Source organism: Mastigoproctus giganteus, chromosome 3 (genome assembly GCF_048544385.1).
Source record: "Mastigoproctus giganteus isolate SK-2022 chromosome 3, ASM4854438v1, whole genome shotgun sequence".
In the NCBI taxonomy this organism is placed as follows: domain Eukaryota; kingdom Metazoa; phylum Arthropoda; class Arachnida; order Uropygi; family Thelyphonidae; genus Mastigoproctus; species Mastigoproctus giganteus.
The window spans coordinates 85,124,062-85,139,255 of record NC_143577.1 but is presented as its reverse complement, the minus strand read 5'-3'; the positions used below and the strand labels follow the sequence as shown (position 1 = coordinate 85,139,255).

The 15,194-nt window shown below is 36.4% G+C and overlaps 1 protein-coding gene across 1 annotated transcript in view; it reads right to left on the bottom strand.

The window, feature by feature from the left end:
• LOC150088122 (uncharacterized) overlaps positions 1-14,815 on the bottom strand; it is a 26,069-nt gene extending 11,254 nt beyond the window's left edge. Inside the window, exon 1 of the mRNA XM_090370032.1 lies at positions 14,712-14,815. Within this exon, the coding sequence (XP_090226158.1) occupies positions 14,712-14,723 (12 nt within the window). The 5' untranslated portion in view covers positions 14,724-14,815. The remainder of the gene's footprint in view (positions 1-14,711) is intronic.
• Between the last annotated feature and the right edge of the window lie 379 nt (positions 14,816-15,194).

Genomic DNA, 15,194 nt, shown 5'->3' with positions numbered 1-15,194 from the left:
TCTAGAATATCTAGATAATTTTCAGAAATCACGGTGTTTTCGTGGGAAAAAAATGGCCCATTCACCTGGCTGAAGGACAGTGCACACCACACGTTTACTGTGGGACTATCACGATCGTGTTCACGAACTGAGCGAGGATTTTCAGATCCCCATATGCGATAACTGTCTTTTAACTTCAGCATACAGTTATGTAATGTCACTTCATCACTAAACACGAAATATTCAAATGAAGGGTGAGAATGTGAGCAGCGAATTCCTCTCGTGGTTTGTCGTGAGGCTTAATTTCCTGGACGATTTGCACTTTGTAAGCATAACGTTTCAATGTCTTTCGAACTACCCTGTGCAATGCTGCTCGTGGTATTTGCCTGGTGAAACACATTGCCTGTTTCTCAAAACTGTTTCAACCATCGCCTCATCGATTGTTCTGTAGGTGAATCCTTCTGAATTTTCGTTTAAAATGTCTTTTTCTAATCATTGGACATTGGTACCGCAAAGCCACAACACATGCACATTGCTTTCTCCTTCACTGTCGTAATTCTTGCTGGGATGAAGGCTGCCAACCGCATTAGAAAAAACTGATAACTGCAGCAAACCATTTTAAGAGACCTATTACAATAAAATTTTAATCGAGCTTCATAATCAGTTGAATAATTTATAGACACCCTGTACTTTTACTTTCTAAAAATGTGAGTAGAATCTAACGAAGTACATTCTGTGATATAAAGATTGCAATAGCTGCATTGATCTAGAATGACTATTCCCAAACATTATGTAGGCACTATAAATGAAGGATTATTAAACATAAACAACAATTTCCACATATGAGTTATTTTAATTTACGCACTGCATTACAGAATTATTATTAGCAAATAATAATAATTCATGGCTTATAACAAAATACGGCAATCCATTGGCACTAAAATTTGTTACAGATTCCAAAAATACTTTAAGTAAGCACTTAAATTCTGAAATGGATCAGAGTTCATGTTCCAAGTTTATAGTAATATTTCTGTAGAAGAAACTGAGGAGGGAATGCTATGAAATCGGAATTGAACTTAATGCCATCCCAGAAGCCAAGAGAATATACGTTGAAAATGCAGTATTAGCAGTGACAAATGATGCAAGATTATAAAACATCAGCCAAAAAAATCCTACACACTTCACCCATCCATACCTTCCAAATAAGGCCACGGTGGGACCGGAAATTTTCCCACAATTTCTGATATAGTTATGCAGGACGTTTATCCTTGACCATCTCCTATATCTGTTTAACCAGATCATGGAAGAGGCAGCCATACTAATGATATGGAACTGCTACTATGTGAGACCAATGCAAAATTGAAAAATCGAAAGGAATCTAAAGACTTCAGGCCATATCCATATGATGCACCCTCCTAAAAATATTTGAGAAAGATACAACCCAGTCTAGCTCAGCACAGACCTCCCTACTTGCACACAGTTGTCAAAGACAGATCCACCACCGCCAACTTGCTGGATACCTGGCTACGAATTCAACATGCACTCAACTGGAGATCCTCTCCCTGAATATAATATTTATGATAATTTGGCAATACCTCCTCTACTATATATTCTCAGAGGATACTTTCACATAGATAAAAAACTAGGGGACATTATTAAGGCTGTCACGGGGACTAACCACCTCTTGGTCACCCATAAAAATCTTCGGGTAGCATACACAGTTACTGGAGGTGTATCCATGGGGTAGCCGATAAGAGGTATTATCCATACGATAAGAGGCCTTATCGGCTACCCTATTTGCGGTTGCGCTCTCTTGGCAATATCTCCAAACTCCACTTCTTACGTAGACGACATGAAATTCTTCATAACCTCAAAAGATGCAGAACAAATTATATACTTACAGGAGAGGGCAAATCGCCGAATACAGCTGCTTCAAAGTAACTTAACGTCAATTGGTCTTGAGCTTAACCAACTGGTCTTGAGCTTAACGATCAGATCGAAAAAAAAAAAAAAAGAAAGACAGCACTGATATCCGAATAGGTGGCGTCCTAGTCAAGAAGGTTTCCTTCCCCATACGGATCTCGGCCTCACTTGGGATGAAGGGCTCTTTTTTGGGCGACACTTTGACACTATGAAGACCAAGACATACGAAGCAATGCCGACCGGGCTAACCGGGTGGGTACAGTGCCTGCCTGGCAACCCAAAGGTCGCGGGTTCGATTCCCGCCTCGGGCTTGGATCAAAGTACTGCAAAAAAACCTTGGGAGGTGTATTATGGCCACAGAAGCCTATGCGCCAACAACTACCAAAAAAAAAAAAAAAAAAAAAAAAAAATACGAAGCAATGTGGGCAATTAGGCAGGAGCTAGTAGCCGTAGGGGACCCCACCCTAATGATACAGTGCATCAAAAATTGCCTCTTTCCGATCCAGCTCTATGCTTCTTATTTGGTCCTCAGATCAAATCAAAATCCACTATGATGGCCGCTATTCAAAGATGGAAGATCGTAGGTAAAAAAAAAAAAAGTCTGGACGACCTCACAAACTCATGGAACATGTTCAACAAATCATAAAGAGGGTAATTTGTGCATTTTAGCATTAGCATTAGTAGAGGCATTTGATGCAAGAAAGCAAGCTTATGCAGCATCAGCCAAAAAAAAAAAAAAAAAAACCACTTCCACTTCACCCCTCTGTTCGTTCAAAATACCTGTCCAGCTGAGCCTTAAACTTATTTAGGCTATCAACCTCCACCACAAGGGATGGCAGTCTGTTCCACCAACCAACCACCCGCTGGCTAAAGGCAAATTTCCGCACGTCTATCCTACATCTGTCTTTCCTCAATTTGAATTTATGCCCTCTCAGGTGATTTTTCTGAGCTAGAGGAAGAATCTTTTTTTTTTTTTTTTTTTTTTTTTTTTTTTGGCTGATGCTGCATAAGCTTGCTTTCTTGCATCAAATGCCTCTACTAATGCTAAAATGCTAATCTTGTATACATCCAGCTGTATGATCATCAAGCACAGCTCAGCAGATTCTATGGACTCGAATATTGGATCTGAGATGGGTCAACTGGCTAGCTGAAAGACCGTTTACGATTTCAAGATCGGTTTTCCGTACCAACCTCGGCCTAAACCCATGGAAAATACAGGTCGCAAATATCCAGCTCCTGGCAAATCTTATCGCAGGAAAGATAGACGCCCCATCGATTTCAAACGTCATCAACTACCGAAACTTGTAGAAATGGGCACGCAGTCGGTTGGGATCTTCACTGCTGTCTTTCGTCAACAATTTAGTGTGCCTCAAGAATATGTTCCTGTTTAACACAACAGGTCTCTATAATGCTCTCGACATAGGTCCCTTCAAATTTTGTGATGGCAACAGCTAAGGAATCATGCACTCGGGAATACCTACCAGTTAACTGATATATAATATGGTACAGGTCTCATTTAATTTAGAGGGCCAGATTTTCATAAAAAAAAAAAAAAAAAATTAGAATACTCCTTACATACTATCACTGTTAAACTCATGACGAAGCTTCCATTGCGTTTTCAGAAGTGTTAGTGAAAATTCTGTAAAACTGTATGTAATCCTAGCTGAATTTATAATTGTAAAGAAGTTTACATGTTATCCTGCTGATAGTGATAAATTAATCAGTGATAAATACAAGCACTCTTTCCGTTCAGGCTGTGCAGGGGCAAAAAAACTCGAGTTCACTAAACGAATAATAATAATAATTTAGATAGAAGATCGGAAGTTGTCTGTGACTGGGGAATATCTCATACAGTGGCATGCTACCTATATGAACTGGTGAGCCAACTATGAAATTGATCTCGATGTTGGGTAGGGACCAAACTTCAGTTTGAATTTGTAATCCATTCCCCCTTGAAGTACACCTTTCGTCTCTGGGTGGCTGGGTTCGTGTCGCCGAACCTGAGCGCTCCTTTGGAGGATTAGACCACCACGGTGAGTATGCCGCTTGAATGGTGAGTTGAATAGCGAATCATTGCTTTCCTTCTTGAAGATTTTGGTTCGTTCGGACTGGTCTGCTATTGAGCTGCGTATCCCTCAGTAGTTAATGAGAGGATGCTATCCCATTTCATTCCAACACTGCATGGACTTGTATATAGATTTCCTGAACAGTGCTATTTTTGATTTTTTTTTTTTTTTTTTTTTTTTGGTAGTTATTAGCGCATCGGCTTCTGTGGCCATAGTGCACCTCCCAAGGTTTTTTGCAGTACTTTGATCCAAGCCCGAGGCGGGATTCGAACCCGCGACCTTTGGGTTGCTAGGCAGGCGCTTTACCCACCCGGCTAGCCCGGTCGGCCTATTTTTGATTATGGCTTCACCGTTGCTATGTGGTGGGTATATCAGCTGCATATGTTGTTGTGGTTACAAAGTACTTGGCTTATTCTGGTTGTGATTTTATGTAGTGAATGCAAAGTCGACTTTCTTGTGTCGAGATGAAACAGTTCAATATTTCCTCGTGAGAAAGACTTATCCTCTAATCAAGACTAGCTTAAATGAGAAATAGTAGTTTCATTGATATATTAACTGACATACCCTCCAAATTGAGGGTATTATAGTGATGCTGGGCAGACGATCCCTGGCCGTCCCCATGTCCCAGGAATGATAACCAACTAGTGGTACTATATGTTATGCTAGAAATTACCTGTACAGTATTGCGATAGATGGTGGAGTTGCCAGGAAAGCTGACTGGGAAACCTTCTTTAATAATAATAATATATATATATATAAATAAATAAATAAATTTTCATTTATTGCAACTACAGCAAGCCCATCACAGCACTAGGCTAGGGGCATTAATTCAGTACAAAGGAGACAAATATATATATATAAAATTACATAGCATATTCTATATATACATTAACAACGAATATGAATTATAATGATCAAAAATATATATTGCAGAACATCACATTTGGCTCTGGATGTAGTTACTGGGTTGTAGGTAGGCAGCTGTTTGTATTTCTCATAATTTGTTTGGAAATGAGACTCCTGTAGGCTTCAGAGTTGAGCAACCTCTTACAATCAATGTTGTGATAATTTATATATATATATATATATATATTCGGAGTAGAGATCCACAACTATCTAATTTGTAAAACTGCGAGCCGTAGAATAGACACAATGGCCAGTCACTTTACACTGATGATTCATACTTAGTAGCTTTGGTGCCAAAAGTAAAACTTACATATTGACTTTCTGTATTATTTTTATAATTAAAAATAAATAAACTTCCATATAGAATAGTCAGCAACTGAATATTTCAGATAAATTGCGAATCGATGCGCTTTGAATTGTGAACGCAGAGTGAAAATTATTTTAAATAAATTTTATATAAAAAAACCCAATACTTCACCTGATTAACAAAATTAGTTTATTGATTTCTATACAGTAAAGAATCTTCCACATCCAACATATTCAGTATACTGAAGTAATTTGCTGAGCATTCTCTGAATCCACTTTGCAATTTTGTGTTCAAGCCTATCTTCGAAAATACTCGAAAATAACCAAGTATTTTCGAGTTGACGTTAAAGCAGAATCCTGGAGTGGACTTAGATGTCGTCAAAAAATAGCAAATTAATTTAGTGAACTGAATGTTCTTGGTATAAGAAACTACTTATATCATAGAGATCATTAAACTGATTATTTTGTTAATATCATGTGGCGTATAGTGTTCCGTGTAATTTAAGAATTAAAACAACCCACGGTGTCCCTTCATTCAAATTACAAATAAATGAGAGAGAGATACTTCATTTATTCAATAAATTACATAAGATCGTAAAGCTCCGCTTTGGATGGGTTCCATTCGTTATACTCACCGTGAAAAATTACAGAAACTTGATTAAACGCAGCTTTGAAATTATCCCCGGAGTACATAATCTTCACGTGAAACACTGGACTTAGAACCCCTCACGATAATGAGGGATGTCTCCAGTATTTAATAACAGTAGCTAGTTCCGAAGCCATTAACACCTTGGAAAAACTTGGAGTGATTTCGGGATTAGAAAATTGTCGAATTATACCCCTTCCCCCTTAATCTGATCATTTGGAAGGGAGGCGATCCTCAGGTGGATTAAAACCAAAAAATATGACAACGATTATGTGTTAATAATATGAAGATTTTATGATGCGCCAGAAATAATAATACAAAAGTGATGTCGAATTCTATAAAATGTGGCTCTTTGTAATGATCTCTTCAAGTGAATTTTTTTTTCCATAAAAGACATTACTAATAGCCTTCAAACATCTAACGGATAGTTGTAGAGTTGGAATAATGGCACAATTTGTGGAAACAATTTCTGCTTAAGCAATTTCCTTACAAACTCTCTCTCCAATTTTTCCATTAGAACCAATTACACCTTTATCCATATCTTTATAAACAAATAGCTAATAGCAAATGGTGAAGGGGACAACTTGATAAATAGTTAAAACGACTTTAATTATTAAAAAAATAGCAGCTGACTAATACTGGACAATGTTTAATAGCTCGTGCAAATAAACAGTAAATATTAGAATTACAAAGCATTTTCAAAACTATTCCTGTTAGAAAATAAGATTGGAGACTACATGTTCCATGGTGGATGGCGGCCGAACAAGTTGTTCAATTTTTTTCTGCCGTGTTATAAATTAAAGCTGGTTTTTAAATGAAAACCAAACAGGTAAAAGCTGACCTAACCCGGCGAATAATTTTTCATAAATACAAAACTTATAACTAGAGTAGTAACTTCTAACATTTACTTTTCTCAAATATATTTCAATAAATTCAAAATTTTAAAAAATGAAGATGCGAGGAATATATTTATTTATTATTACTAATAATAATAAATAAATAAATACGCTTCCGTCCAGATTTGATCTCGTATACCAAAAGTACATAATGAACATAATTTTCATTACAGTGTGAAAAGTACTGTAATGAAAATTACGTACTTTTGGTATACGAAACATGCTTTTATACATTATGCAACTGGTCCAACTGTTATCGTTGTGCTCATAATATCCTGATTTACAATGTCAGTTATCATTTGCCAAACGCATTAATTACTTAATTTCGTACTGAAAAATTATCTCATTAAATTCTGGTTAATATTATAAACGTACAGAGCGGTTGCGGCAAAGATTGATGAAAAGAGTGAATTGAAGCGCTAATGTTTCAATGGATGGTTGTTAATTACAAGTAACCGCAGTTTTTTTTTTTAAGGATTTTGATTCCTTGTTAAACCTGGCATTAATGCAAAAGTGTCATGACGGGGTATTCTGAAAGATATCTCTATATAAAGGGGGGGGGGGGAGCGCACTGTTGGTTCATCCATGCTGATTTTAATTATTGTAATATCTGATTATTCTTAGCTGACTTACAGTGTTTGCAATTCATCTAAGTTTCTAATTAATTAATATCTCTATAAGACAGAGTGATGAGATTGTTCGAAGTATGATGACATTCGACTCACCGTGGTGTGAGGTGAGTCGTGGTCCATTTATCTCCAGGTGAATCGGATGGATTCAGCTGGAGATTAATGGACCACGTCTTCCGTTCCATAAATTTTGAAACAATATTTAAAGCTCCATGAATCTGACAGATTGTTTAAATTAAGGCCAAGTTAACTGGGATCATGAAGCCACTGGTATAATCACAAAACCCAAGAAATATCCTACGTCTCCGCCTCAAATTCCAAGGAGTCAAATTACGATGGTGCGTGCACAGCAAGCAAGTTTCCACTAGCATTCCACGGAAGCATATGGATATGAGGTGAGAAAATGCCATCTCCTTGAAAAACAACCTTTTTTTTTTATTTCAGCTTTCAGTGTCAGGGAGACCACATATATTACGTCATGTCACTTTTCTAAACAGCAGGGTTCGGTTTCCAACATTTGGGATGGTTTTGAACAATGCTTGGCAGAAGTAAAACTGTATGTTATCCTAGCACAATTACAAGCTAACACCCTAAAGAAAAATGAGGGAGGGAAAGCTATTTTGGGAATTGACCCTCGTACCATGAAAACTAAGATACATGATTTTTCTTACTGACTGAACTTCGAAAAAAGCTTATAATTGTTTATAAATTCTAGAAATTGCATACCAAATTTAACCAAAACTGTTTCTTGAAAAATGAGGGAAATGCTTCTCAACATTGCTAGCAGTTGATTCTTGAAACCTTTTGTGGAAATAGTGACTATTTTCTTTATAGACTACATATTAATAAATACTAATTTACCAAATTAAAAATCTCACCTTATTCAGAAGCAGATAAAATTCTTATTCGTTTTTGAATAGACCCAGTTTTTGTACTACCATTAATACGAATTTCCGATCAAAACCTTCTTTCATCATTTAAAATTCTCTATATTTTTAAATAAAACTTATCTTACAACAAAAAACAATCAAGGGTAAGGGAATCTTTTATCAAATTTAAAGACTTTTTAACTCAAGAGAAAAAAAATTCTCTATATTTGATTTTCATTTCCAACGTGACAATATACGGAAGGTGCCTTTTCAGTTTCTGAGAGAACAAAATTTTCCAACAAATCTAATATACATTTTTTAAGAAACGTAAAAAATATCTTTAAGGAAAAATGAACTTTTTAATTTGAATCTTTTTTCATTCTTTTTTTATGTACGAGTAAGAAGATATTAAGATGGCTTAATTGTTTACAGTTAGATTGTTGTTTGTTTGTTTTTTTTATCTTAACCCGTCTAATAGGAATTCTTAGCCGAAACTACATGAAATTCTACCATTAATTTTACCTTTTTTTGCTTGTAATTATTGGTTCCAATGAATATTTAAAAAATATATATACTTATTATTTGATTTTTAGAGTAATTTTAGACAGCTTGTAATTCGTTCTGTATTTTGATGTTTGGGTCAATAAATGAATATTTTAATTTAAATAATTAAAGTTAAAAAAATATTCACTCTTTTAGTATGTTTTTCGCTCCATGCATGGAAAGACCAAAAGCTGTTCATAAAATACGGAAAAGATATTAACCTCATATGTGTTCTCTTTCAAGGCATATTATAATTTAAAATACCGGAATTCTTTCTTCTATGGCCCTGGGTCATTTTATGCCTGGCCAATTAGTGATTACATTGATCGAAGGTGGCTACGGACATGATTTGTGTCAACAAAATTCTAAGGAACTTTCTTAATAGGAGGTTTCTAACTATAGTTTAAAAATAAGAGAAAGTTGTCATTCGCATGTTTTGTCCTTTTCTTTTTCTTGACGGCCTTGAGAGTCGTTAAGCTTACTTTAAATACTGATTTTTTATAGTTTTTAAGACAAAAAGTGCCTAAAAATATATGCTTTAAATGACAGACATGCTTATGTAGGAATTAGTGTGATCATAATACAGAGGGTTGATTCAGCCTTTTGATAACGATTTTGACGGTCCTTTAAAACTACGAAATTCCGTGCCGCCGCCACCGGTTGTGTTCTATTTGTTTTCCCTGCTCATGGACTATCGCACGGCATCGCAATTTCTATTGAAGTAAAGCCCGCTGCAAAACTGCCAAGTCGATCTTGTCCCATTCCTGTTGCAGACTCTCCACAAACCTTCAACAGTTCTGGGGCGGCGGTTTCCGAGAGCTCTTTTCAAAAATCCGAAAGCGCAAAAATCCATGGGTGCAGCGTCAGGTGATTTAACAGGTATATCTTGAAACGGGATCGAACGAATACCTGTCACCGCTTCCATTCTCCACAAAAAAGAACGGGTGGAACGTGACTGTGGCTGGACGCTTTATCCTGGTGCACCCAGACCTTTTTAGAGTCAGAACCGTACAATGTGGGCATTTCACGTTCAAACAACGGCTGTAGAACTTCATTCTGGTAATACACTGAGTTGACTTTCACTTTTTTTAACGACTCTACCAACTCAAATTCGCCGTTATAACAAAAACCGGCTACAACCATAAAACCTCGGCCAAAACTTTCCTTGCACTGATGCGCCCATGTTGGAAAGGCCTTGTCACCCTCTGGACGGTAATAAATTGTTCGAATTATGTTGCAGTAGGAGAGGTACACCCACGCTTCGTCCAATGTTGCTACGAATTTCCACTTTTCAGCTGTCAGATATTTTTCGTAGAGTTTTCGAGCATTGACCCACCGCTCTGCAATGTGCCTTGCTCCTAGGTGGTGTACGAGGGCCCTGTGCTTCTTCTCCAGTTGCAAATTTTCGTCGATATGCGCAAACGGTTGACTGGGATGTTCCCACACGTGACACTATAGCTCTTTGGGTTTTTGGATTTTCACCGACAACGAGCGACTGCACTTTTCGTAGTACCTCCCTCGTTCGACTTGGAGCAGGTTGCAGTTTCTTCGGTGTTTTCCGCCCACTTGCAGCAGCTTCGCGGAATTTTCTTTTGCCATTCAAAACCTTATGGATACCGAATTTCGATACACTAAAATTTTTCGACTTGCACCTATCAATAATTTTCGCATAACAGTACCCTTCTTCGGAAAGTGTGGTTATGTATCCTTCCAACCATGGGTCCAATTTCCGAGGCATGTCAACATTAAAAACAACGTGTACAACTGATACACCTGTTCATAAGGTTTGGGACTGCGCCTGCGGGAAAAAAAATTACATTGCTGCCATACGTCACAAGCAGGATTAATGTGAAAATCGTTATCAAACGGCTGAATCAACCCTTCGTAGAAAAGTACTGCTCTATATATTGCGAATACGAATAGTTGAAGTCTGGTGCCAAGATTTCCGTCACGTTTCTATTGTCAGCGTTAAATACCACATATAATATACTACATATAATACACAATATGTGTATTATATTATATTATGTGTAGTAACATATTAATACATTCACAGAGCTGGAAAACACGCAAGCGAAAATACAATTATGAAGCACCTGAGCGGCTAAATTGAATGAAACTAGTCAAGTTCGCCAAGAGTCAGTTGATTACACTGTTGCTATGTGCTGATAGCGTTGCACCACTGGCTTATTTTTGAATCTGCTGGGATGCTTTTACCGTGTCATAATAAACAAGGAGGTAAATGTGATAAACTGTCTTAAGCTACATTTAATCGATTTGTTTCTGTGGATTGTTGAGCATTTTGAAGTTAACAGAAGGTATAGCTATGTGGGTGGGTGGACGATACTGGATTCAATGATTCCTGAAGTGTTGGAGGCACTGTATGTGGAAAAAAATGATTAAATTAAATTTAATGTAGCTTAAGACAGTCCGTGCACGCTTCGCGTGTATTATTATGTGACGTCGTTTGTGAAGAGATACATATATATGGGGCAAAGAGGTTTAAAAGTATATGGGAGAAGAGTAATTATAATTATATTATAAATATAATTAATTATAATTATACAATTTGATGAAATATCTCCGTCTCTGCTGAAAAAGGTCCTTAGCTCAATTCTTATGCCACTGAAGTATATATTCAATCTCTTCTTTCAATCTGGTAAATTCCCTTCTCAATTCAAAAAAGCAATAATCATCCCTGTTCCAAAGGGAAACCGTTGTAACTCCATCAACAACTTTCGCCCAATAGCTCTACTCTCAGTTTCTGCAAAAGTATTCGAAAAAATACTTCATAGCAGACTCATGGGTTTTCTTGAAGAAAATCAGCTCATCCATCAACAACAGTATGCTTATCGCTCTAAAAGATCCACTGATCTTGCAATTGTTGACTTCTGCTCAAGGATCATTAATAGTCTTGAAAAGAGTCACTATGCTATAGCACTGTTTCTTGACTTATCTAAAGCTTTTGATTGCATAAACCATACTATTCTACTTAACAAACTCAATAACCTTGGCTTGAGAGAGAAAATTAACCTCCTCCTTGAAGACTACCTTACCGATCGGCCGTTTGTCGTAAGAAGAAATCAATCATACTCCGACATCTGTTATTTCTCCAGGGGAGTACCTCAAGGCTCACTTCTTGGACCTATCCTATTTGTTCTTTACATCGATGAATTTCTCTCTCTTCTTCCATCTTTTCAACTAGTAGCGTATGCCGATGATATTTCCATCCTAATCACAGATAAAGACCCTAATGAGCTTCAACTCAAAATCTTGGACCTATCCTATTTGTTCTTTACATCGATGAATTTCTCTCTCTTCTTCCATCTTTTCAACTAGTAGCGTATGCCGAAGATATTTCCATTCTAATCACAGATAAAGACCCTAATGAGCTTCAACTCAAAATCTTTGCCTTGCTTTCTGTGATACATAATTGGCTTCAAAAGAATCAGCTTATACTGAATCCAGAAAAATCAAAATATATGGTGTTTAGAACGGAAAAACAAACCACTAAATATTGATTTAGACGTAACATACAAAGAAAAACAACTTGAAAGGGTGAATGAAACCAAGTTTCTTGGAATCTGGCTGGATGATAAGCTAAGTTGAGCAAAACAAATGATAACCCTACGAAAGAAAACTTCGTCACTAGCGGAAATACTCGCCAAGGCCTCTGCCTGGGTGTCTTCTTCCCTTCTCAGACTAGTATTCCTTTCTTTAATTCAGCCGCACCTCACCTATGGAATCATCGCATGGGGTACCACCAGCCAAGAAAACCTCGCGAGAATCAACTCCATTCTCAATCGATGCGTTCGTTCAATTTTGGGCCTTCCCTGAAACGCAACGGTTAGTTCGAGATACAAGGAAGTGAGACTCCTAAGCATCCACCAGCTATTGCAGAAAGCCGAGGCGATCCTTGTTTACAATGCTATGAAGACAGCAGACTTTCCCCCTCTCTTCAGATCCTTTTTCATAACCACAGACGAAGAAGAAATATCATACAATCTAAGAAATGAAGCCAACCTGAAAATTCCGCTTTTCAGAAAAGCCATAGGTCAGAAAAGTATAAAATACAGAGGTGCTAAAACCTGGAACAAACTTCCTGCAAAAATCGAAAATGTCACTTCACTAAATCAGTTCAAGAAACTACTAATCGAACACATCACCAGGGATGTCTGATTCAAATTACCTTCCACTCAACTCTTGGATTTTAAAAACACCAACATGGAAATAATGTACAAATGTTAAAGGAAGCAGTTGGCAAATAGTTTGTAAATTTCTGTGCAAACATCTCATCATTTTTCTTTTCTCTCCTCATTTAATTGTGAAAATGTTCACAATGATATTATAAGTAGTGATGCTTTTCGAAGTCTTCTGTAAAGAAATGTACAAGAACCTCCAATTTATTTATGTCTTTCCTGTTGAACGTTACCTGTACAATTTCAGAACTGTAAATTTTTCAATTCTATATTTGTATATTTATCATTTTTAAGGGAACACCCTCTAAAAAGCCATTGGCTTATGTGTTCTCCCTCCCTTTTTGCTGTTATCTCCCAATAACATAAAATAGGGATAAATAAATTATTATTATTATTATTATATTAATCACAGAAAATGAAAAATCATTTAATTTAAGAAAAAAAAATGGAATGTGCTTGAATGTAATGTACTGAGTACATTAACTAACTTCTTCTTTATTATCATCATCTAATGCCCGTTCGTATTTTTCAGTCCTATAATCATATCTCTGCATACATTGTGAAATTTTGCGCCTTATCATGAAAACTTGCTAGCTATTCAAGTTATTACTATGCAATTATAGTAAATAATCTTTAATTTCTATTGCTATGTCACCCTAAATTAAATGACCTAAAATACTCCTATCTGCAATAATTTTGAAACATAAGATGAACATTATCCCGTAAAAATTACATTTCATTTATGATTAGAATTAAAACTATAAGTTGGATATGTTCATGATTTTAGACTGATCTCTTCGTATAATGTGACGCAACAAAAGATCCAAGCATATTTAGAAAGCTACGAATCACACAGCAACACTTATTTTTTTTAGTACAGTATTTCGCTATTAGTTCAGATTTAGATTAAGAAACTAAATTTATAAGATAAGAGGGCAGCATCCTACCATTTCCATCTACCCAAAAAAACAAAATTTAGATCGAAATTTATAGTACTTATTGAAGCTCCAAGGTCAAGATTAAACCATTAAATTAATATAATTTGAAAGAAAGCGTATTGGTTACACCTGGCAGATTACAGAAAATTGCGTTAAATATTTATAAATGAATGTATGATATCGGCTATCGTTTAATTCATTACCAAACCCCACATGCGAATTGTCACAAGGTACGATATTTTGACAAGATTGTGTTCCTCGAAAATATGCAAATAATACATAATTAAAAATTAGGGGATTTTTTTTGTAAGATATCGGAAAATTAATTAACCATTTAAATTTAATACATAAAAGTGGAGGGAATTTTCATGGGATTCCATCCATCCCATGAAATCGATGAAAACCAACAGAAGACGGTTGTGTCTTCAGTGTACATCACAATAACATCATACACTACTGAAAACAAAAAGTGAAATCGTCTCCAATGAGGCTGATAGCAAAGAACAAAATAACAAACGAAATATCAAAAGAAACTGCGTTACTATTTCAAGGTTTCAAGAAAAAATCTTGTTTGAATGTCTGTCATCCAAGTTGATAAAGAAACAGAAACAATTATCTGATAGGACAGACTCGGCAAGCTTGGAGAACTGCGGTTTGGGCTTATAATATTTTTATCCGACATTTACATTTTAAATTGATATCCCACCAATAATTTTGCTTTAAGATCATAATACCAAACTAGAAACGGCAAAGTTTCTTTGCTAGTTTAAGATTCAATTTCAGTATATCACAAATATAAATACCAGCTCACCAGAATGTGCATCTTCCTATCCTTTATTGCATTTGACCGCTGACACCGTCTTCTACGAGCACAACGAGTAGACACTTGTAAATGACAGTTATCAAATTTTGTGTCATGTCATCCAACTTATCTGCGAAGTCGACGTCCTATTTTTTTTTTATCACATCATCAAGAATCGCCAGAGACGACAGGAATACTTATTTATATAAGTATTCCAGAAATAGTGTGTTCATTAAGAGAGATGCACGGGTAGTGACTTGTCTTTCACTCGCACAATACTGCTATTAAATATTAATGACTCTTCACCTTTAATGCGGACACGTCAATAGTCTCGCTTGGCATAGTAGATTGCCGGAGTAACGAACGCTTAGAGAAGTGAGAAATGACGCAACGCGTCCTCTATTCTCGCCCCCCTACACTGTATCACAGTGCTAAACAAACAACAGTGAAACTTTGTTACGCTCTTTATCAAATTCTCCCTCGATTCACTGT